The following is a 22,162-nucleotide window of genomic DNA, read 5'->3' as shown; positions in this document are numbered from 1 at the left end:
ATTAAATTTCTCTTCTACAAGCAACTTTTTTCAGATAACAAGCACACACTATCGTAGTTTAGTCTATGCGGAAACGGTGTATATCATAAATGGCCTGTACAACTATGTCATATCTTGATTAATGCCGGACCCCGCGCCATGTTTGCAATTATTGCTAAAACTTCTTAGGGCAGATTTCCTTGCTTTCCTCCATTCATCGCTTAGAGTTTTTGGTCTCGTGCATGCAAATGAGCTTCATACAAAAACAGGGTGACCGGTACAAAATATTATCATCGTAGTGTGCCAACTACTCTTAAGGAAGCTCCATTAAATATTGTTGTAAAGTACAAATGTTGTTTTTCCACTAATGTCAAACGAGAACTATGGTTTGTGATGTCGTCGCTCATTATGGAACGATTTACGGAGTGCGTGTGAGAGAGAGTGTGTGTGTGTGTGTGAGAGAGAGAGAGAGAGAGAGAGAGAGAGAGACGACTACTGAAAGCAGCGTTTAGAAACACACCGTCGCTAGGCCATAGTTAACGTTGTCCGTTCATTGTAAAACAAGCAAATAAATACAGCTAAGCCGCTTATCTTCTAAAAGCACTTCAAATTGCTTTTGTATTCAGGCGATACAAAAGTACCCGTATTGACATATAGTTTAGTCGGCCAGATTTCATCGTGATTTTCCTGTGGAAATAGCGCTTGATCAAAATGAGAACAGAAAGTCGATGTAAAAGACGGGTATTGTTTGTCGTACACTTATACCGGATTTCAGCACTGTGAACGCATAAACCGATTTGTATATGTGAAAATTAAAGGTAATTGCTGCCATATCGGTAACATAATTATGTGGTATCAATTTATTTGTTAGTCGTTTACTATCGTATTATAAGACTACTTCGATATATTTAATGTAATTAGATAGACTAGATCAGTGGGTGGACAAAGTTGAAGTGGAAATGATATTATAGCGGCGAAAAGAAGTTTAGATTTAAGAAAAATATCAATGAGATAGTGCAAGCGGTCTCCTGGCGTTTCGATCTCGTATCGTTACGCGCCGCTTAATTAAGCCCATTGGCCCGAAGGCGTTCTTGATACTAACTTCAGTATTGATTAAAATACTCACTTGAGCATCAAACCGGTCTCCTATCGCAATAAACGTTTCAATCTGTAGAAAAATGGTATGTTTTAGACCAAATGGCGATCCAGAACTATCACTAATGTCTCAAGGCCTTCCTGTTGCATTGTAGGGTCTATGGGACCGATTTATCTATTCTGCTTAAATGTGCAATGAATCATCTAATATCGTCAATTCTCGAGCCACCAGGAACAGCCTAGCGTCATTCGGTTCAGCAATAAATGTCAATTTTTCATCAGCGTCTCAAGCAGATACATATGTATTCCTCAGGCTCTGTGGTTTCGTAGTTTGTCAATATATCGTTGACTATCGTTATATTAATGTTATATCAATTGCTAGTATCAGGTCCGTTATTGCTTGTAAAATAATTGTTTCCGCTATTACCGTAGAAGGCAACGAAAACTGCAGAGTTATTGTGTTGGCCACCGTATGGAGATACCCTAACCTAACCTAACTGCATCTGTCGTCTAAGCTATCGTCGTCACCCCAACGCTAATATCACTTCATCATCTTCACATCAGCGTTTCCATCATCGGTACCGTTGTGAGGCCATTCATCGTGGTGCTACGTACGGCTAATATCGACGTTGGCGCATCAACGTAATAACAACGGACAGAATTCAAAACGGCAACAACACCAAACAGCATGCGCAGACTTCTGGCAGAACCTTGACCAATGTGTCTTTCGCAGACAGGTCCGCAAACTTACAGTAGAGAAGGCGCCGCTAGCCAAAAGGTGCAAGGCGCCAGTAACGATCCACAAAGGCATTTGGCTGAATGGGGGAAGGGGAAGCCGATCGAGGTTAAGAGGCGAATGGAACAAAGGGGCACAGAGGCAAAAATGACGCCATCCACCTCCTACCACGAGCTTGCCTTTTAACATCCCTGCTTTAATCGGCTTTAACTATCGGGGGTCTTCTAACCGCACCCCTCTTAATCTTTTTATCAGCAAGAACAAGCCTCCGCTGCATTAAGGGGATCAATCAACTCCGAATCCTTGATGTCATAAAGAATTGTCATGTATCTTGAATCGAACCATTGCACTTTGGCTACTACAGCAACCACTACAACTGCTACGGCGCTACAACAGGCACTGACGATGCAGTAATTCTACCGTTATCCGGGCTACAACAGTTGTGACCATTATTATTATCATCAGTCCGAGGGTACCAGGACAAGATTATGGCACGATCATAACCACCAACAGCAGACCTCCTTCAGGCTAGCAGCAAATGCAGCTGTCAGTCGTCGGCTGTCGCTTGCCTATTGCCCTCAGCATCGGGAACGACAAAGATAACGGGCAGCGATGCCTACAAGTCGTTACCGTTTCGGTGGTAACTGCCATCGTCACTGATGCCGTTGTCACTAATACGCAAATGAAACAGCGCCAGTTAAGGCGGGTAGGACAAGACAGGAAGGGATAACAAAGTGGACGGAGAGATATGGCGGAAAGAAGAGAGAAAGAGAAACAAACACAGAAATGAAGCAGAGGGAAAAACCGCAAACTGGATGAAGACTACGCCAGAACCAGAACAGAAGCAGGAGGAAGAATTACGAAACGACCGAACAAAAAACTTCTCTCCGCGTAGCTGATAAGTGGGCACGTGTATAGTGGGACGCAATGACCGGACGAAGGAGGCTTATGGGCTCGGGGCAGCTTCACTTGTACTCAAAGGATGTTTCAAAGTCGGGGGGTTATGACGGAAGCGGGTAGAATAGGTACTGTGTAACAGGAAGAACACTCTACAAGGGGGAGCTATGTACTCTTTTTAGCCGATGCCTCACTATGATGAGATTGTGGAAATCTTCAAATTGGCTTTCTATTTATTTTATTCGTGATAAAATATCGTTGATAAAGCGCAGTACGATCTATAGACAAAATTTTAACATAGTCATAATAAACCCTGAAAAATAGCTAAAAGTTTCTGGTGAGTAGATGCTTCTTTTCAAATCGAATGTATATCTACGGGGCAAAGATAAAATTAATAAGTGCTAAAACAGAATTACTAGCTTAAGCTGATAAATATCAAGCTCATCGAAAGTTAGGATTAGGCTACAAACAGCAACAGTGGGCGACCTGAATGTCATATGAACGTATGTCATTGCTTTAGGTATCGTTTTAGCTCACATTCGATTTTCGTTTTCGCCGTGGATAAGAGGTGTGTTGGTAGATCGAATTTACCCCTCGCGATATCCCTTTTACTGATTTAATTCTACTTGATAAACCCAGACCCGAACTTTGACCTGTATGCACTAGCGATTTTTATCAACCCACACATTTCAATTTTTAATCATGCGTAATTACCAGGATTAGAAACGCTTGCTGTATAAGAAAAAATAATCAATCTCGCATCAAAGTTCATATGGAAGAGAGCGTCATGGCGGAAGTAGCTTTATTAAAATTCTAACAGATATGTTAAAAGCCTAAATAGAATAATAACAATTTGATCAAGTCCACCACTTAAGAATCCATTCCATTATAGTATCGTAACATGAGTGAGTGTTGCGATCGCCTACAGGGTCCAACATCTGTTCGGCGGTCTCCATCACCGACCTCGGGAACAATACCGCCTTTGCGACCTCCTAGCTCACCTAATCTTTCTGCCTCCTCGAATTGTTACACTGTCGATGAATGCTACATCGAACCATGCTTCTTCAAGGTAAGCCACCACCACCAAACTTGGCATGATCATATTTTCATCGAAATATTAGATGCGAAACAATTATCAGAAATAAATTCAAAGGATAAGTTCCGTACGAGCCTGTTGAGGTCCTGCACTTTCTGGGTTAACTGAACGAAGTGAAACTGATTATTTTCATTGCCTAATGCTAACGGGTCAGATTTAGCAAAGGGTATGACATGTGCTTTTTAGGGTAATAGCGAATTCAGTCACAAAGCCTTTGAGCGTACACTTGAAAAACTGGCCGAAGTCTTTGTACCACGAATTTCGAATAGGTTAACCGAGTATGAAAATGAATAAATATTTTTTTTGCAGCCAGTCTCGGTATTAAAAGAAGTTCATGATAAACATTATTTTTAAGCTACTTACGTAGTTAAAATTCCATAATCTCAGAATCTCAGAAGTTATCACCCTTTTAGATATGAAGAACTTTCGTAGGTAAAGGTATGGGTTTACCTAGTTCAATTTAAGTTATTACGTATCGCTCAAGAGTTCTTTCACATTTTAGCTATTACGCCACCGTACTTAAACCTGAATTTTCATAAAGGTTTAAATATTTATATAAATATGTATATATCCGCAAATGAGTTGGAAGGCGGTAAGCGATCATCCTGTAACTTAGGCTTAACAGTGTACTACTATATGTACCACCATGAACAGACCAATATCGTAGTTTTACCAGCGCAGATTTTTGTTTTACTATTAAAACTATTAAGGCATTTATAATAATAATAGCCTCCCTGTATAATAGAATAAGAACTCCCCAAAACTGCAATACGCGGTCGTTACTTAAGCGAAGCTTCAGTTTATGCAGAACATTTTGTTCGAACGAATGTACCTAATACAACTAACGTTTCATATACCGTAAATCGTGATGTAATAAAAATAGCTGTCATCTTCGTCCGTCCAGTAGTTATGTAGACGCCCAAAAAGACTTTTCTGTTACTTCTGAATAATGCGTGTTAATCAATGCTGATCGTTGTCGCTACAGATGGAGAAGCTGGTCCAAGAGATGCAGCACCCAGAACTGGGGGTGCCACTACGCTCACAAAAGCTCTTCCTGACATCCATACCATCGGCGTTCGTAGGCTACGATGTCGTCGAATGGATCATGGACAACCTCGATATCGAGGACCAATCTGGACCAGTCGCTCAGGAAGCACTCCATTTGGCTAATCTGCTCTGCCAATTTGGCTATTTTTTTCCTGTTGGCGAAAATGCCAAGACGTATACCATCAAGGACGATTCCACTTTGTATAGGTATCATATTCTGAACTATGTTAACTCACGCAATTTTACGTTTCCCATTACAATATAGAGATTTAACAGCACATCCTAAAGTAAGAGAAAAATAAAAAGCAAAATCAAATGTAGAACCTAGCTTTTTCGGACGAGTTTAAATGATTTTATCCTAGATAGCAAGGACAAAAGGCAACAATTTTTTTTTTCAATTACCACTTCTTTCGTTAAACCATATTTATCGAAGCGAAAGTCCTTTGTTAAGTTTCTCACTTCTGATCTAATGTATTTTTTCATTATGCAGTTTGTTTTAGGATGACGCCTCTGTAACTATCAACACATTTCATACATGTACCTGGATAAGAAACTTATAACCTATCACTTCACAACAGTCAAAATTTTCACACGTATTACGCTTTTATAATCAACTTTGTTCCAGATTTCAATCGCCAATGTTTTGGCCGTCGAGAAGTGCACCCGACAACACCGATTACGCGATATATTTGTTAAAACGAAGCATGAAAAACAAACAAAAAAGTTCATTAGAAGAGTACGAACAAGAGGCCTTGCAACGATTGAAAAAACTCCTGTCAACTAAATGGGAAAGCATTTGTCAACAAGTTGAGGACATTGTCGCGTGAGTGTCAAACTCGTCCACATAAAATACTGCCTGACTTGATGTACAGTGCCTCATGCACGAACAGAGGTAGAGACACTCATGCTTCTATTCTATGGCAGTGGCCAGCTATCCGATCGTCAAATGGTGATTTCATCATGGCATACATTTTCCTAGCTTATGCGCATGTTTGAATCGCAGACATTTCTTGTTTTTTCGTTTTTGTCTACACTACCGCGCTAACTGTATTGTTAACATCATCTGTGTCTATATATAATGAGCCATAACTCATCGAAATGTTTGCTACTTCTGCAGGCAATCAAAGGACAAAAAGAAACCTGACAAAGTCATAACGTCGTCACAAGAGCGAGCGTATTGGCGAATTCATCGTCCCCCTCCTGGCGTCGTCAGCTGCCTGGAACGATGTCCCGTACCAAATAAACGGGGACCGCGCAAAATGACAATTGAGCAATTGAAACGACAGACCGAGATCCTGCGTCGAAACCTTCTCAAGTCACGGACGAAAAGCACCATATGGCAGCGCTGTGATGATTACCGGGAATTCGATGCCTTTATGTCTCCTACACTTCCTTCTAATCCCTGGATAACCGACGACGCAACTTTCTGGGCGATTGAGAGCACACAGTACGTATCGCGATCCATGAATGACGCGTCTGAACAATCTGATATTTATCCATTGTATACTTGGAGTTAAACCTGCCCACGTAAACATAACTAGACAAGTGCTGTAGATATGAAACTCTCTTACGCCTAAATAGATTCTAGTTAAATGTAAGATAGCTACTTCAGTAGAATACGCTAATACACCTATCTCAAGCAGTATTCATGGTTAAACGAGAAGCCCTTTTTTGGCGGGTTACATATTTATTGTTGATAAATTGCTGCGTTTCGATTACGATGCCAATTTTTTTCCAGTTGTGATACTCCGACGGAGCGACGTCTAAAGCGGTGGACCCTCTCTATAGAGGAGCTACTTTCGGATCCTCGAGGCTTCCGAGAATTCGAGATTTACCTTCGTAAAGAGTACTCCCATGAGAATATCTTATTCTGGAAGGCCGTCCAGGATCTCAAGAAGGGCTCGCCGTCCAACATTGCTCAGAAAGTACAGGCCATTTTCGAGTAAGTAGGATGGGTATTAGAAAACGCAAGTAAGAAACTATTATTGCCAAACATTTAGAACATATGATAAGATCTAATTTAAATCTTAAAGATAGATTTTTCGTTAAAAATAGCCAGACTGGCATACTTGTACCTAGATGTCAAAGTGAACTGTCATGCAGCTGGAACAGTTGTCCCGTCTTCTATCAAGGCATGTAACTCGAGCGAGTTCTCTGGTCATGCTAGCCAGTATTGATTATTCCATTTACATCAATGTTTTTTGAAGCGAGTACCTGGCATCGGGGGCAGCATGTGAGGTCAACCTCGACTCCGCCACGATGGAGCACACCATGGAGGCAATCAAACGACCCACACGTTACACGTTTGAGAATGCCCAACAGCACGCGTTTACTCTCATGCAGACTGACACTTATCCACGATTTCTGCGCAGTGAACACTTTAACAGTTTGCTCCAAAAGGCCGCACTCATACAGGTAGTAAAGTAATTGCAAGCCACGTTTGTTATCTGATATAGTTGCCTTTGCCTTACACAGATACAGTATAGAAGGAATATCTTTGGCTGAATATGGACCCCGATCGGTCGATTCGGGCGAAAAACAACGGAGAAAGAAACCTGTCTTATGGTTTACAGCTTACTGAAGCAACTTTACTTCTACTGCTGAAAGTAATTCAGCAAATATAGCCTCTAGAATAACAAGTTTCGTATTACTAATAATTCTATCAAGTAGCATACGTGTATGCGTTAGCGTCAATACGCGTCATGAGCCTTTTTTTACAAGGCCTGAAATGATATAAATCAACCAAATCAATCAAATGTTTATCTCGCCAGTCAACCTCTTTCCCTTCGTGTCATTCATTCATTGCGCTCACCTTTTCTACGGTTATCGGTTTTTCGAAACAATCACTCGTAGATTCAGGGCCATCGGAAGCGTTTCTTCCATTTCGGAGCATCGACGCGGAAGAAATCTGCAAACCAGGACCAGCGACCGTCCACTCCACAGCAGGCTGGTACCAGCGGCATTTCAGCGCAATCTACGACCCTGCAACCGAACGTAAGCGCGCTCGTCCTCTACAGCAAGGCCTCAGGTGAGTGAGATCTTGTTAGTTTACGTCAGCTTAATCAGCCTGATTCTATCTAGATACACAGATCACCGCTAGTTACCATTACTAAACATTACAATTATCGTTAGTAGCAGTTACCACGAGTAACTTCATTCAACCATCATCGTTATCACTTCTAACTATTATCACCACAGTGATTACTGTTGGTGTCGGCATAAGAAACGTCTGCGCAATTTTTTTCCTAACTAACTATTTATTCATCAACCTTTTATTTGACTGACTGATTAATTGAATGAACACATGCTAACTCATCAGAAAAAAAAACTGACATTTTCAAGGCATCGACTTTTCTTAATTAGCTTTGTTCGAACTCAGATAGAATCTTTCGAGTTCTGATTCATTGCCCTATTAGATATACGCAGTCTTTTCAGTTAGTTCCAGGGTATCCTCGTTCCTAAATCATCATTTTCACAATTTATTTATACTGACACTATTTACAATTAATGAATTTGGCAGTATAAATATGAAGTGTTAGCAAGAAAGCAGTTTTTACTTGATGCTTCTTCTTTCGTCGTCTTAGTCTTCCTCATTATTGATTAGAGTTTCTCGTTACGTGTTTCCGGCCACCCTTGCGTTTCCAAACCCTTTTCCGTCTTCAAACGATGCAAGTAATTCCAAAATTAACAAGCTACAAAACAGAACATATCACGAAAATTATTGATAAAGGTGCCAGATTGTGTACAAAGGGAGCTCGAGAGTACCATTGCACGGTGTGAATAACAGGGAACAAGTGTACTTTAAAAAAATATATATAGATATATATATCGGTATCAATCAATATACACAAGCACGCACGTACGTCGATGCCATCCAAACGAGAACAACCAGATAGCTCGTACCCCTTGCTACCCCTTAGCCCATACTCCCACTTTCGTAAGCAGCACTGTCGGTGTATTGAGAGAACGTTGTTCCATCGTCCAGTAGGTCCGCTATCATGTAATCCTCGACAGTGCAACATCGTGGCTGAGAATACAGGGCAGTCTCAATCCAGCCACAGTGCAGACGTATCCAGCCATGGAAACACCACGCAAATAGCAACAACATCGACGGCAGCCAGCCCTCCGGAAGGCAGGCCGGAAACAGCCAGTTTTCAAGCTCTTAGATAACCGCAAAGTAAAAGAGAAAGCGTCTGAAGTAAACGTTGTTTTCTTCGTCATTATCACCTTCAAATCATTACCAGCAAATGATTTCTGCTTATCGTTCTCGATGTCTACAACATCTTTACTCACCCTATTAGTACATATCGATCCGAGGTTCACGCCTTCTTGGTCCTGTTCCGTTTAGCTTGACTGAGATCCGGGATGTTTGCCTGACCAAAAGGCACGCTCTCAAATTGAATTTCTTGAAATCTTTTGCCACAGTTTACCGACACGATGATATCCGAAAACCGGCTGAGTTGAGTAACAAAGTTAATTGTAGTCAGTCAAGAGGTGGAATATTTTCCTTCAATGAGTTTTTTTCATCCGACACTATAAACATTGCACGCAGAGCACGGTATTGAATCTAAATAATTAATGATACCTTATAGCCAAGCCTAACTAGTGAGTAGATGCTAGAGAGTACTATAAATAACACGGCACAACATCCTGCCACAACAACACATCCTTTTTTGATCGCATCTTTTACAATCGTTAAACGACTTAGAACTAACTCATAACTACGTATACGTACAACGTGATTCCCCTCCCTGTTTACGGTGTTCGTAGTCTCGTACCGATCTTCACCTTCCTGCTTCATGCTGCAACCATGACCTGTTCTAAGATTCAACTATTTAGAATGAGAATTTTTCAAGATGGCACCGCTATGTTACCTATACGAGGGCCTATAAGAATCGTACAATCGTAGCCTTTAACAATCTCCAGTACAGCATAACAAGCAAAAGTTATTTTGTCTAGAAAGAACATAAAGCACATATGAATTACATCCATTTTTGTAATCATTTTGGTAACATGAGATTAGACTTTCGCGGCAAACTGTAGACGATTATATTTGAACCATAGAAGAAATTTAGAAACTACAGATTTCTTCTACAGACGCGTTTTTCTGCAGCAGCATCAGAAAAAATCACTACTCAATCCCTTTAAATTTGATGAACATATTTTTATCAGAGTAAAAGTGAAGTATTTAAAAAAATCATACTCACGATTTACCTCAAACTCTACAAGGATACGTGCAATTAAGAAAGCAGACACTTTTCTCCATTATTTCTAGCGGTACGGACTATGCGGACCCCTGAGATCAAAATCAGTGGTTGCTATGTTGTAAAAGGATCAGATGTTTTGTTAAATCATTTTTGCAATTTATCCTCGAAATCGATTTTATTTAAACTACAGAGTCTCGAAATAAATTCTGAATTAATAATCTATCGGATATTAATCGAGATCCTGCGCTGCCGGTTTATTAATTAAAATATATGACGTAAAAGTGTTCGCGTCACTGGCCTTATCAAGTATTTTGCTTCAAAGAGGAGCTCGTTTGGCCTGATCCCATTGGCCATCGTCCTTTGTTGAGGAACAAGGAAATTGCATGCGTTGCTGATCAAGCGCGGGGGGAGCCGTCGCCGTTGCAGTGTAAAAGACAAAGGCTTAGTATAAGCAGGATTTACTGTATGCAGCGCATTAAATGACGGTACATCAAAATGGAAGCGCTATCTGCTAGAATATTATCCCTCTCATCAATTAAGTCCGTTCTTTTAAAGGATGGTCTTGTTTTCGGGTTGTCGGAGTCGTGATCCCACAACTTGAAGGTGCATCGAGTATTGATTCCTTCCTTCGAGGATTTAATTTACATCTTTAAGTACGGCACCGCCAAGGCTAAGCCTATTTCATGTGTAGGGCTCGACGGTTAGATATGTCTAGGTGAAGATCACTACGTACTGATTCCTCTCCTAGACCTCACCTTAAACTGCCCGCGTTCTTCCTTTAAGACTACTACGTATTTTTAAGAGGAATGATTGGGGTCTCCTTGGTCGGGTTTTGCGTTTCGCAGCGATCTTAGTCCCTCGCTCTGTTCTCCATGTACACTTCCTGCGGAACCTAGTATTACCTAACCATCACTAAGCGTTTCGTGGTTCGAGTCATTAGTAGATAATATTGCTATGCATTACATATTCGGTCCATAGGCTGTCAAGATTTGTATCGGCCTCTTAGAAAATGAACTGGTACGCTATATTTGCTCTATTTACTATGTATAGCCCTGTACTACGGGTCCTAATTAATTCGTCATGAAACAGTATGGCCGAAACGCTATGTATAAACGTTAATGCAAGCCACTGCACAATAGATAATTGGTAGCAATTAAATATATACTGGTTAACCAGCAATCTTTCAAAGGTGTTCCCTTATCTTTTACTTGGACAATTTTTTTTACACATAATTAATCGTAGCGCAAAAAGCTTGCTGGAAGTCCTGAATAGTGGCTTTGGCCGTAATTTCTATCGTCCCAAAAACAGCCCTCTAAGGGGGGAACTTAGTGTTCGAATATACTTTAAACATGACTCAATATATATATGCAGAAGTACTCCGTGCAGAGCTATATGGCGTATGTATTTGAATATGTAAACATTATGTGAGGTGACGATTTTACCATATAGCGTTCTTCGTTATAGCAAAGCCGTGTATTTCACTTATCACACAGCCCACGCCTCAGATCGTTAAAAGGCTCTAGTTTCTCAACCAAGACCAAACCTCTCTTAAAATAAGCACAAGACTTTCTGGGATGATAATCATCTCAACTAAGAGAAAATCCAAATATCATATATTTTTAGCGAGTAGAATGTCATCTGCAATGATTCCTATGCAGTCACCATTAGAATTTGAAAGCTTCTCTTATTATTCTCACATGATCTATTTCCTTGCTTCTGTGCCAATGTTTCACGCTGATCTCTGATCGTTGTACGTCACACCCAGTTTTATATTCACTTGGATACGTACGTTTGTCATGGATCTCCCTCAAGCTGATGTTTACCGTGTAAGGACGCTATACGATTTCATCCTTGACTGTCCAATGCAGGAAGTACGTGCGACCTCCGCGAGTCTCTGAAGCGACGCGGAAGCCGGGGCAAAACCGGCGGCGGCAGCAGCGTCAGTGGCAAGGCAGCAGTCGATACGGCATCCGATGACGACTCGACAGCGTGCTGCAGTAGCATCCAAGCGGTTAAGCCGACGGCAGCATTTAGTGGGCGCCATTCCCACTCGACCAGCGATCTCCACTTAATGATGCCGGTTCACGGCGGCAATTGCAGCAGTAGCAGCAGCAGCAACAGCGGCGGGGCTAGCAGCGTCCGTCCGACCAGCCGCAGCCATCACATAAATTCAAGTCACGCTACTGCTGGAAGACATCATCATCACCACGATGGCCAGCTGGCCTGTGGTCAGCTGACTGAGAAGGGCGAGAGTGCTCTTTCATCGCCGTCGGTCAGTTCCGAATACATTGCGGTGAGTAACAAACCATTTATGTGTACGATAGGGTACGGTATCCGAAGTTGAGACTTCTTCCACTGCATTCCTTCTAAGTATGTATGTAAATAGAAGTAATTCTTTCAACATGTGCTAGGGTTGGTGTTCATTTGATATAATAACTTTACTTACAGAAATTATATCTCTGGCGACATTTGAAGCGGCCTAGACACAAGATAGGCGGCTTCAAATGTTGTTTTAGGCCATTGGGTTGAACAAGGCCAATATCGTTAATAGGACGTCATGTTCATAATCACCATTTAATGCACTTACAGCATCTATTCAGGATCTAAGCACTTACAAAGTGTTTGTTCTTTAATATGCATACATTATCTTAACGGTAACCATGCTTCAAGCTATATTGTAAGTCTCTTTAAGTTTGGGTACCGCAGCATATGTATAACCCTTTATAATAGTATAATATTAATTGTAATAGTAACAACAGACGCTCTGCGAATGTTGCAAAGCGCTTCCATGCGGAAACCATGCACTGAATAAAGCTTAAGTAAACAGATCGCTTGGGTGTCTCGGAAGGTTTGTGACAATGGTCACGTATGAAAGCGTGAAACAATTCGTACTTGTCAACCGTCAAGTCACGTCAAAGTTCATGACGCCCAGCTCCATAGTGACCAAGGAATGCTATCAAAAAATCTGCATAACCTTATCGGATGCAGAAAACGAGATGTTTAGCAAAAAAGAACTTGTGTGTATTGCTTCAAACCCCGTATTCGCCAGACCCTGTCGTCTACGGCTTTTTTTTTTCTCTTCCCAAGATCACAGGAAGGTCTACAGGAAAATAATTTTAATATCAGATAAAAAATTTTAAAAAATCTTTGGCCGATCTAACGACTATTCCGACTACGTGAAAATTTTTAAAGGTATTCTGAGGACTGGAGAAAAGGGTGAAATAAGTGTGTTTCATCCGGCGGGGATTACTTCGAAAAGGACAATTTTAATTAGAACGATTATACAATCATTTATCGATCTGGAATAAACGACTAACTTATTTTTGAACGAAGGGCTATCTATGTACGTGCTCGTTTTCTAAACTTCCTGGATTATTTAATTACAAACATCTTACCAGTATCGAGCACCTTGCAGTTTTACATTGTAGTCGCGGGTGATCGTCGATATACTGAGTTTGGCAGACCTACCGTTACGTTTTAATGTCCTGACACGATTGATTTCCACTCGCGGTGAGCAGGTCGACGCCGAAATTGCCGACGGAAGTAATGTCTGCGGAGGAACGACCCTCCGGGTACCCCGATGGAGCCACAAGGCCAGCGACCCCGGCTCTATGGCTATTCCATCGGCTCTGCTTGCTGTTCCCTCGCGGTCCGGCAGTAAGGACAAAGACGACAATGAGACAGACACCGAGGAACATACCAATAGCGCGTAGTAAGTCAGTCAGCCATCAACAACAGTAATAATGGTAATAAAAGTAATTTATCAATCTTGTTGTGTTAGTCGATTCGGTGCTTCTCGTCCGCGGTGCAGAGATAGCGGACGAGAAGCATCGAATAGACCGGCGAATCAAGACAAAGTTAATGACAAAAAACGAATGCAAATAGCAGTGTTCTTCAATTTTCGCCTCCTCGAACCGCGAGGCGGCAAACACGGTGAACGCGACGAGCACACCAAAGAGTCGAGAAGACCAAGTGGAGACTAGAGAGAAAGTCCAAGAAACGACCTAACGACCTCAAATATTAACATTATAGGAGAAGATGTAAGAATAATATATATGAGGAACATATATATAACTCAGGGATCAGCTGTTGTTATCAGCGTTTCACATGTCGGAACCAAGCAACGCCAGAGCTGTGTTTAGTGGAGTACGATCTAGACAATGAATGCTGAGCAGGCGGCAAGAAGAGGATAAGAAGAACATTGACCTACTATCTACCATTTTTTAGTTTTTCGGTTATACCCAAACTCCAATGAACTGAACAGCAAGCAACCAATACAGAAATGTTTCAGTAAAAGCTAAAGAAGAGGGTCGAAGAACTCGACTGTTTTAAATAGGTTCAAAGAGGAAGAAAGTGGACAGGAACTTATTGCCGAGTCATTAGCGTACGATACAAATAACCGCGTCTATTACACGCGGACTATATCATCTGAGACACATTGTGTAGAGATAAATCTAGCTATACGATTAAAAGTAATTCACTTCGGAGTCTGCAAGTCGCATCGTATTACCGGGCCTAAAAAAGCGTGCAGTATCCTTACCCAGTTGAGCCTATCGTAACAATTGTAGAGGGAAGATCTAGCGGGTTGCAATAAAAACAACATGAAAAAATACAGTATCAAAAACATCAACCGCAATGCTTCCACTAATGCATAATATATTTCATGACGTACAGAAAACAGCTGCCCCCAGTTATTGGCCGCTTCAGCTTGTGGGGCGTTATAGGCGCACCTAGTTGATGCGACATGTTGCGTTACAACACAACACCGCGATAAAGGCCAATTGTACTCTATCGCGCTGAACTAGTGATTTTTTGCAGTTTCCGAAAGACAGAGAGCATAAATGAAGCTTTAGCCTGATCAATTGCTTCTGGGAAAACATATGTACAACAAACAACGATCCGATTTAACGTTTATCATAGATATGTACGACTATACAAAGGCAATAATAGTAATAATAATAATAACAGAGGAATGCCTATGAAAACACATGACATGAAGTTTATGTCTGACGTTCTCTTGCAGCATACAGATGAAACTTGATTCGAACTTGTCTACTTCTGTTCCGACGACATAAGCAATAAATCATTTCTAAAACAAGATGTGAGACCGCTCCTGCATTTTCAGGATGTACCTTAAGCAGCTATGGTCGATTACGTTCAAAATACATAAGGTTTGTTTAACCTGCCATTGAAAATGTGCGTTGTCGACTACCTCAGCGGCTGTTGCATTTGTCAAGCGTACGGGATGCTATCGTTTACGTTTTAAAACGCACACCCTGGCAAAGGCATAGCCGTCAAGTTTTGCCTACACATAATTCTGATTTTAGTCGAATCCTTCGAGGCAGTTGATCGACTTACTCTACATTCCCTTCGTAAGGAAGAATCATGAGATGCATGTGGTATAATTTGTTTAGAGGAAGACGCACGGGTCAAAAAGGCCGAGTTGAATAGGCTATGTTACCTACCCTGAGTTTTACCTAGCTCATTGGCTCATCAAGTCGATATTGATACTAGCCATTATGATCATCAGTAAGGTTAATCTTGATGACTTTTGATTGTCTTTCTTCAAAGAGTAGGTCGTCACAAGAGCGTCTATCGGGATGTAGCTTACTAAGTTTATCGTGGGCGACGATGGTTGAAGAGTGTTATACAAAGTTCATAACTCGTAAAGACTCAAATATATAAGAATAATAATCGTAATTATCATCACAATACCAGCCGGTCAGTCGGTGTTTTGAGAAGCTTCCGCTACTACGTTACCCATAATCCCCATATGTCGCTGTTGCCATTCGCGATTTCCATATTTCAAGTAATACTGCACGACTGATCACGATTTCGATGAGGAAGCAACCCAAAACGCCGATGACAATGCGTTGATGCCGTCGTATAAACCTAGACATTATACAAATACGCTCGTGGGCATAAATTTATGGGTACCTTTCGTGTTGCTATGGACTTCCACGGTTCGGCAATTCGCAAAAAATCTAACAACAGATACTATGTGTGATAACACACAGAAAAAAATAACATCGACTAAAATAGAATGTGTTTAGAGCTGACGTCTACCCACAACAATGTTGATCGTCAGATTGGAACAACTGACTGACAGCGCAGCGCTAAATTTCTCTCTCTCTCTTTTTTTTCTTTTTCTTTCTTTTTTTCCCCTCTCCTTCTCCCTTTGCCTCTCGCTCTCGCTCTCGCTCTCCCTTTCACTCTCGTTCTCCCTCTCTGATAACTGAATAATGGTAACTAACAAGCACCTATTTAATTATAGCCATTGCGGAACAGACGAAAAGAGCAACAGTAATAGTTACAACAAGGCTCTGTAAATACGCATCCAGTAATCGCTAACAAGAAGGTAGCAAAGCACTTACTATTAATGGCCGCATGTAGGATCGAATAATAGAAATAATACTCTTATTAACAATAACAGTTAGAATAACTATACATATAGTAGAAATAGCTACAACGTACCCTAGACCCCTAAGTAGAATTTCTCCTAATTATTATTTCTACGTTTCTGGCATGGTCGTTGTCGCCATGATGAAGACCAAAAAAAGCTAAGATGTCATCAGCATCATTTGACGTCGTGAATGGGAATAGAGTACAGCGACGGACTTCGGTCGGTCTTCGTGTTCTCGTTACATGCCTTCCACAGTTATATGGCGGCCGATAAAAGTCATTATAACAATAGCTGTGCTTGCAAGTAATTATTACTTAGTAATGAAAAAAAAAAAAGCAGCGATTATGGCAAAGCCAAATCTAACTGGTACTCTCCCGCTGATATGATACAGCCCCAGGTCAGCCACAGCAGCATGTGGATGTTCTCATCTGGATGCAGTGCGTAGAGAAATCGTGATAACTAATAGCTACGTTTAAGCTTATAGGGATAGCACTACAGTTGTTATTGATGGACAACAGAGCCGTTCTTGATAGGAGAGGAAAAATGGCTAAATCTTGTTGGCATACCCGCGTTTGCGGTTGCATAACAAAACTGTAATAATATAGAAAAAAAAAAAGGTATGTATCAAAAATATAAGTACTACAAAAATACTATATATATATAGACAAACCTATTTTGTGGGTAACTAACTGCATCGCCTGTATAACGCGCCGGATATGTAGCAACATAAATAATAACACTATAAATACTAATAAGAATAGTACTTTTAGTATATCGAAACAAGAAGCGAGCGAGAAAAATAAAACAGACGAGATGAAAATTCTCCATTGAAAATGCGTTCTTTGCCATTGGGTAGCGGTATATGTTACGAATAGACGAGAAATAATCAATACAAATGGCTAGTGTAGTATAAAGTAATGAAATTTCACAGCATCGACAGGGAAGTTAACGTCCGCATAATATTCAATATTGTTTTTACACGCTAATTTATTGCTCTTTTCCTAGGGTATATATATGGAAACGATACTGGGCCATGTTTTTCTGTTATGATGATGTTTATGGCAACGATGTACGTTTGTGACCATTTCTATGCATGTGTGTGTACGGCAACGATGAAGTTTTGTGATATTCGAACAGATATGTAATATTTACCTTTTTATTTTTTGCTTGCCACTGTTGCCAGTGATAACCCTACTATCATCGACGATCTGTAAAAATTGAAGTATATATATATATATATATATATATATATATATATATATATATATATATATACATATATATATATATGTATATCTAGAATGTTGGATTATCATTAGCATTACTGTGTTATTGTTAATAACAAGTGTTATAATAGTATATATAAAAAAAGATTATATGTAGACTAGCTCCACGTTTGATGGTAGAACGCGACCGCTCTAAGTATAGCGCCGAAGGTATGCGATGTCCACATAGTTGATTACGGTAGACACGATGGCGTTGATGATAACGATGCTGTTAAAAAGTACCACTATTAACATATATGATACGTATATATATAGACGAACGGGTGGAACGAGCAAAAGCGTCACCACTCGGCAGAACTACCCACAGAGCCTATATTCAGTGAAATCATTTCACTTCCGTGGAGCAGGGGACTTCATTGGAAATGACCTAGTCGTTAGAATGCCAATCGTGTACAGATCCATTGTACAGTAGAACCACTTAAATCCGAAGTAGAGAAACCGTGTACGAATGAGAGATAGCAGAGGTGCTAGCACTAATTTGAACTGGCACCGAGTTTATTAAGAATTGGAGCCTGGTGAAATCTTGTCAGCAGGACGTCTGTCAAGGACGCTCTATTGAAAATCATATGGGGCTTTATCGTATGCATACTTAGAAGCATTTGCCTGACTCGCTCCCGCAAATGTTAGCAAGGTCTGAGGACATCCAACCTTAATTCGACCTCTAACGTTCCACAAGTGAGTGCCTGTTTAGCTTTCATTGCTCTTCTTGTTCGCAGCAATCCCACGTAGTGCATGTTTTTATAGTTGGCCTTAATGCCCCTGGCGACATATTGTATCCGATACATTACGCTGTTCCGGCCATATAGATCCTGTTATTCTTAGAAAAAAGCCAACGCTTGCTGACGAAGCACCCGTTAACTAACTAGTATAATAACCCCGGCCTATGTAAGGACGTCACGTAATTTTTGTTTCGTTTGAAAAACATGTACTTTATTATTTCTCTTAGATAACAACGCTATCATTTAAGTAAAAGGAAAGGAACAAATGACTATTTTGCGGAGCAGGTACACACACACGTGAGTGATATTTCATGGGTAGCACCAAAAGAGATATATATATATATATAAACTACGTGTAGACATTATGAAATGATAAATGCAAAGTAATCTCGTACTTGTAACAATGACGCATCTAGAGAGAGAACGATGACGCCGCAGTTCATCTACTTAGAACGATATGACTACTGCTATATAAATGATAATGAACCCGGTAGATTAGATAGACAAAGAATACCTATAACGAAAACGGAGCGTCTATCCTATCATTGCTAGCGCATCGAAATAAACAGGGCTTTCTTCGATAAACTATTTGTTATATGTACACCCACAATTAACTGCAGTTCCATAGGCATGCATAGCTCAGATTTCTAGTGCTGTTCCAAACAGACATTTCTTGCATTTCTCGTTTTTCAGATGTTTGCTAATTGTGCTGTTTTGCTAAATTTGTGCTGTTTGCTAATTTGACGTGGAAAAATCATTGTTATTCTCTTAGAATTAAAAAAAAAAACAGCTCGTCTTTAGTAAGAAATAGGTGTATGTTCCACTTGCGACGGCGATAACGCTATACCTTACAATGTAATAAATGTGGCGCGTCTCTGTAAGCGCCTTGTAAGTGCACAAAGGCCCCACCGACCGAGGTTATTGGACTTGTCTTATCTATAGGATTGTTGTCCTTTCCCTTTGGGTAACGCACGCTCATCATTTTTTTTGTTGCTTCGCTTCGCAAAAGACCATCCCGCACCTGTACTCTGCGGTAATAGGCGAACGATAAAAGGTCCGTCACTAAATTCTGCGTCAATAGTGATCGTAATGTACAAGGCCATTGGTTAAAATGCTAACCACAATATCCATATATATATATATATATATATATATATATATATATGCGTGTACGTTTTATGGCAATCATTTATTCATTTTCGTAAATCAAAACAACCTCAGTTTTGAACGCTAGATCATCGATTAGGTGATAACCAATCATTAGGTATCGTAAAAGAGGGAGAACTTTTATCTTAACCAGTATGGCTTAGGATAGTTATAATAGATAGGCATTGGCATATTATGTTGTTTGTCCGAATGGCACAATTGAACGTAAAAAGATGAGAAAGCAGTCATCAATGGACAGAAGCTGACAATTAGACCGTACCGGCAAGATCATTGAACGACACTGTAAATACTGAGTATTGACCTCTACAGAGAACGATACATAGTGTAACATACAACATCTGAAGAAGATGGTTATGGCTAAAATCGAAGAGCCGACATAAATCGTCTTCTCAGTCCCCTACCGCTAGGAATCTTGCCTACAATACATAAGCGTAATGTAGGATGCCATTGTAGTCGGCGGATATTGTTCACGACTTGTCAGCAAAATAAATGCAGGTAACAAATTAACAGCGAACGCCAATATTAAATATGTAGAATGGACGTAGACTAGACAAGTTCATCGAAGAAGTGTATCCATTGAAGTTACGATGGCGATACAATGGCTCGGGCCTGTTAATCGCTCGATACACATATGATTGCTGATCATCATGAAGAAATAACATCTCTTCAGAAGTTCAGCAGGTAGTTGATTCGAAAGTCGAGTCTAGTACCTTAGTGGCAAACGTGTGCTCAATAAGAGCAGGTTAGGTTTGAAACCTTGCCAAAGAGTAAAAATGAACACTTTGAGTATATGATGCGTTGAATATTGAAACTGGATGTTATTTGAGGATACCAACCCCTAGCAACCTCATAACAAATAAAATTCCATCTAGTACGGGGAGCTAGGACCTAAGCTCACAGCCCCCGTTCAGAGAGTAACGCCGACCTAGCTCAATGACTTCAGGTGCATGGGATCCATAATACTCGAATGAATCCCCCATACGTTGATTCTCTGATTAGTATAGAAAACTTGACATAATTTAAGCGGTAACAGCAAACCTCTGCAACAAACCTCAATTTATATGTGCGTCCCTCATTGCACTCTCCGATAGCCAGATTGTTTCTTCAGTGGCAAATACCTCTATTTCCGTATGAATCTTTTTAATATAAACAACTATAGAATGAGAAATGCAAACGGGCAAAGAAGATAAATTGACAAAGTTAGACGGGGATTTACCAGGTGTAAGAAATTTCATATCGAATTCAGTTAGTTTGGATAAACCAAATATCTACTGCTATCAGAAGTAGCAGACGAAGACGTTGCAGTGACCACGTAGTTTAATAAAACCAGGTAGTCGTATTTGGCAAAAAAAAAAGAGGAGCTTTTCCTTGACAACAACTAAAACACTTTTTTTCTTTGCAAAAGAGAATAGCTTTTTTACATGGACGTTCTATAGGATTCGACAAGCCTACTTAAAATCGGTATGAAAAAACGAAATTAACGATTTTCGACGGTCGGTGAGACAGAGACGACCGCATGGTCGGTTTAACACATGCTCGTCGGCCGTAGATGCTCATTATAATCCACGCGATAAAAGGATCTTGCATGGGCTAACCACTCTGCTTAATTCATCTCCTCAAACGACTTGTAGGAAATTGTTTCGAACTTATTCCGTGCCGTGGATTAGACTGGATAAATAAGCGGTCGAATCAGCAGCTTGATTTTGCGTGTACTAATAGAAGAACACAGTTGAACGTTTGACTGGTAACGAAACCGATTGTCGACCGGGTGTCGATGTTATAATCATAACAAGGACACTCCGCTAACATGAAATAAAATGCAGAAAGACGATGAAACCGAAAATACTTTTAATGGCAAGGTAAACAGAGAAGGGTGGTAGCATAGACGAGTCGAGCATAGGGCGGGCGGCCCACATACGTTGGGGATTATAATTGCAGGAAACAATTCTAATATAATAGGTAGAAACTGATGAGCTCCGAAACTAGAAGTATAATGAAGATGTACACGTGGCAAGAAGATAGCGAACACCCCTGTGTGCGTCTAATTAAGAGAAATCGAACTTCACAGGCGGTACTCGAAAACAAAAAATGGCCAATGACCTGCATTGCTGATAGATTCAGACTCATATTAAGTAGACACACACCCAAGTACACAAACCAACAAACGGTCTGAAATCACATCATAATATTCATAGCAACGAAGGCGGCCATCACACTCAGCCTCAGACTGAGCGATGGAAAAGTCGTTTTAAAAAGGAATAAATCCTATTGTGGACGAACAAAGACAAACAATACTTAAAAATATACAACCAATAGGTATATAAGCCACCGGTACACTGTGTACAATGCGAGGAAAAATGTCTGCCGTGAATTTTAGCTCTTTACAATGAACGGACACAAAGAACAACTAACAGCAGCTTATGAGCGGGCTGGCTTCGACTTTCTCAATTTTCTTTCCTGTCTGAGAAAGATCGAACCGCAATGTTGTCTTACAGTTGCCACGTCTTAAGAACAGCGACGACAACAACAA

General features: G+C 40.5%; 1 protein-coding gene across 1 annotated transcript in view; it reads left to right on the top strand.

Moving 5' to 3' along the window:
- LOC111251050 (regulator of G protein signaling 7-like) overlaps positions 1–22,162 on the top strand; it is a 30,124-nt gene extending 7,962 nt beyond the window's left edge. Inside the window, exons 2-10 of the mRNA XM_086991175.1 lie at positions 3,636–3,776; positions 4,789–5,057; positions 5,476–5,673; positions 5,968–6,297; positions 6,589–6,792; positions 7,058–7,265; positions 7,704–7,878; positions 11,926–12,350; positions 13,576–22,162. Of these exons, the coding sequence (XP_086847301.1) occupies positions 3,636–3,776; positions 4,789–5,057; positions 5,476–5,673; positions 5,968–6,297; positions 6,589–6,792; positions 7,058–7,265; positions 7,704–7,878; positions 11,926–12,350; positions 13,576–13,770 (2,145 nt within the window). The 3' untranslated portion in view covers positions 13,771–22,162. The remainder of the gene's footprint in view (positions 1–3,635; positions 3,777–4,788; positions 5,058–5,475; positions 5,674–5,967; positions 6,298–6,588; positions 6,793–7,057; positions 7,266–7,703; positions 7,879–11,925; positions 12,351–13,575) is intronic.

This window comes from Varroa destructor, unplaced genomic scaffold, assembly GCF_002443255.2.
Source record: "Varroa destructor unplaced genomic scaffold, Vdes_3.0 BEIS01000005.1, whole genome shotgun sequence".
NCBI lineage: Eukaryota > Metazoa > Arthropoda > Arachnida > Mesostigmata > Varroidae > Varroa > Varroa destructor.
Note: the sequence above shows the minus strand (reverse complement) of the source record. Positions and strands in the feature narration are given on the sequence as shown.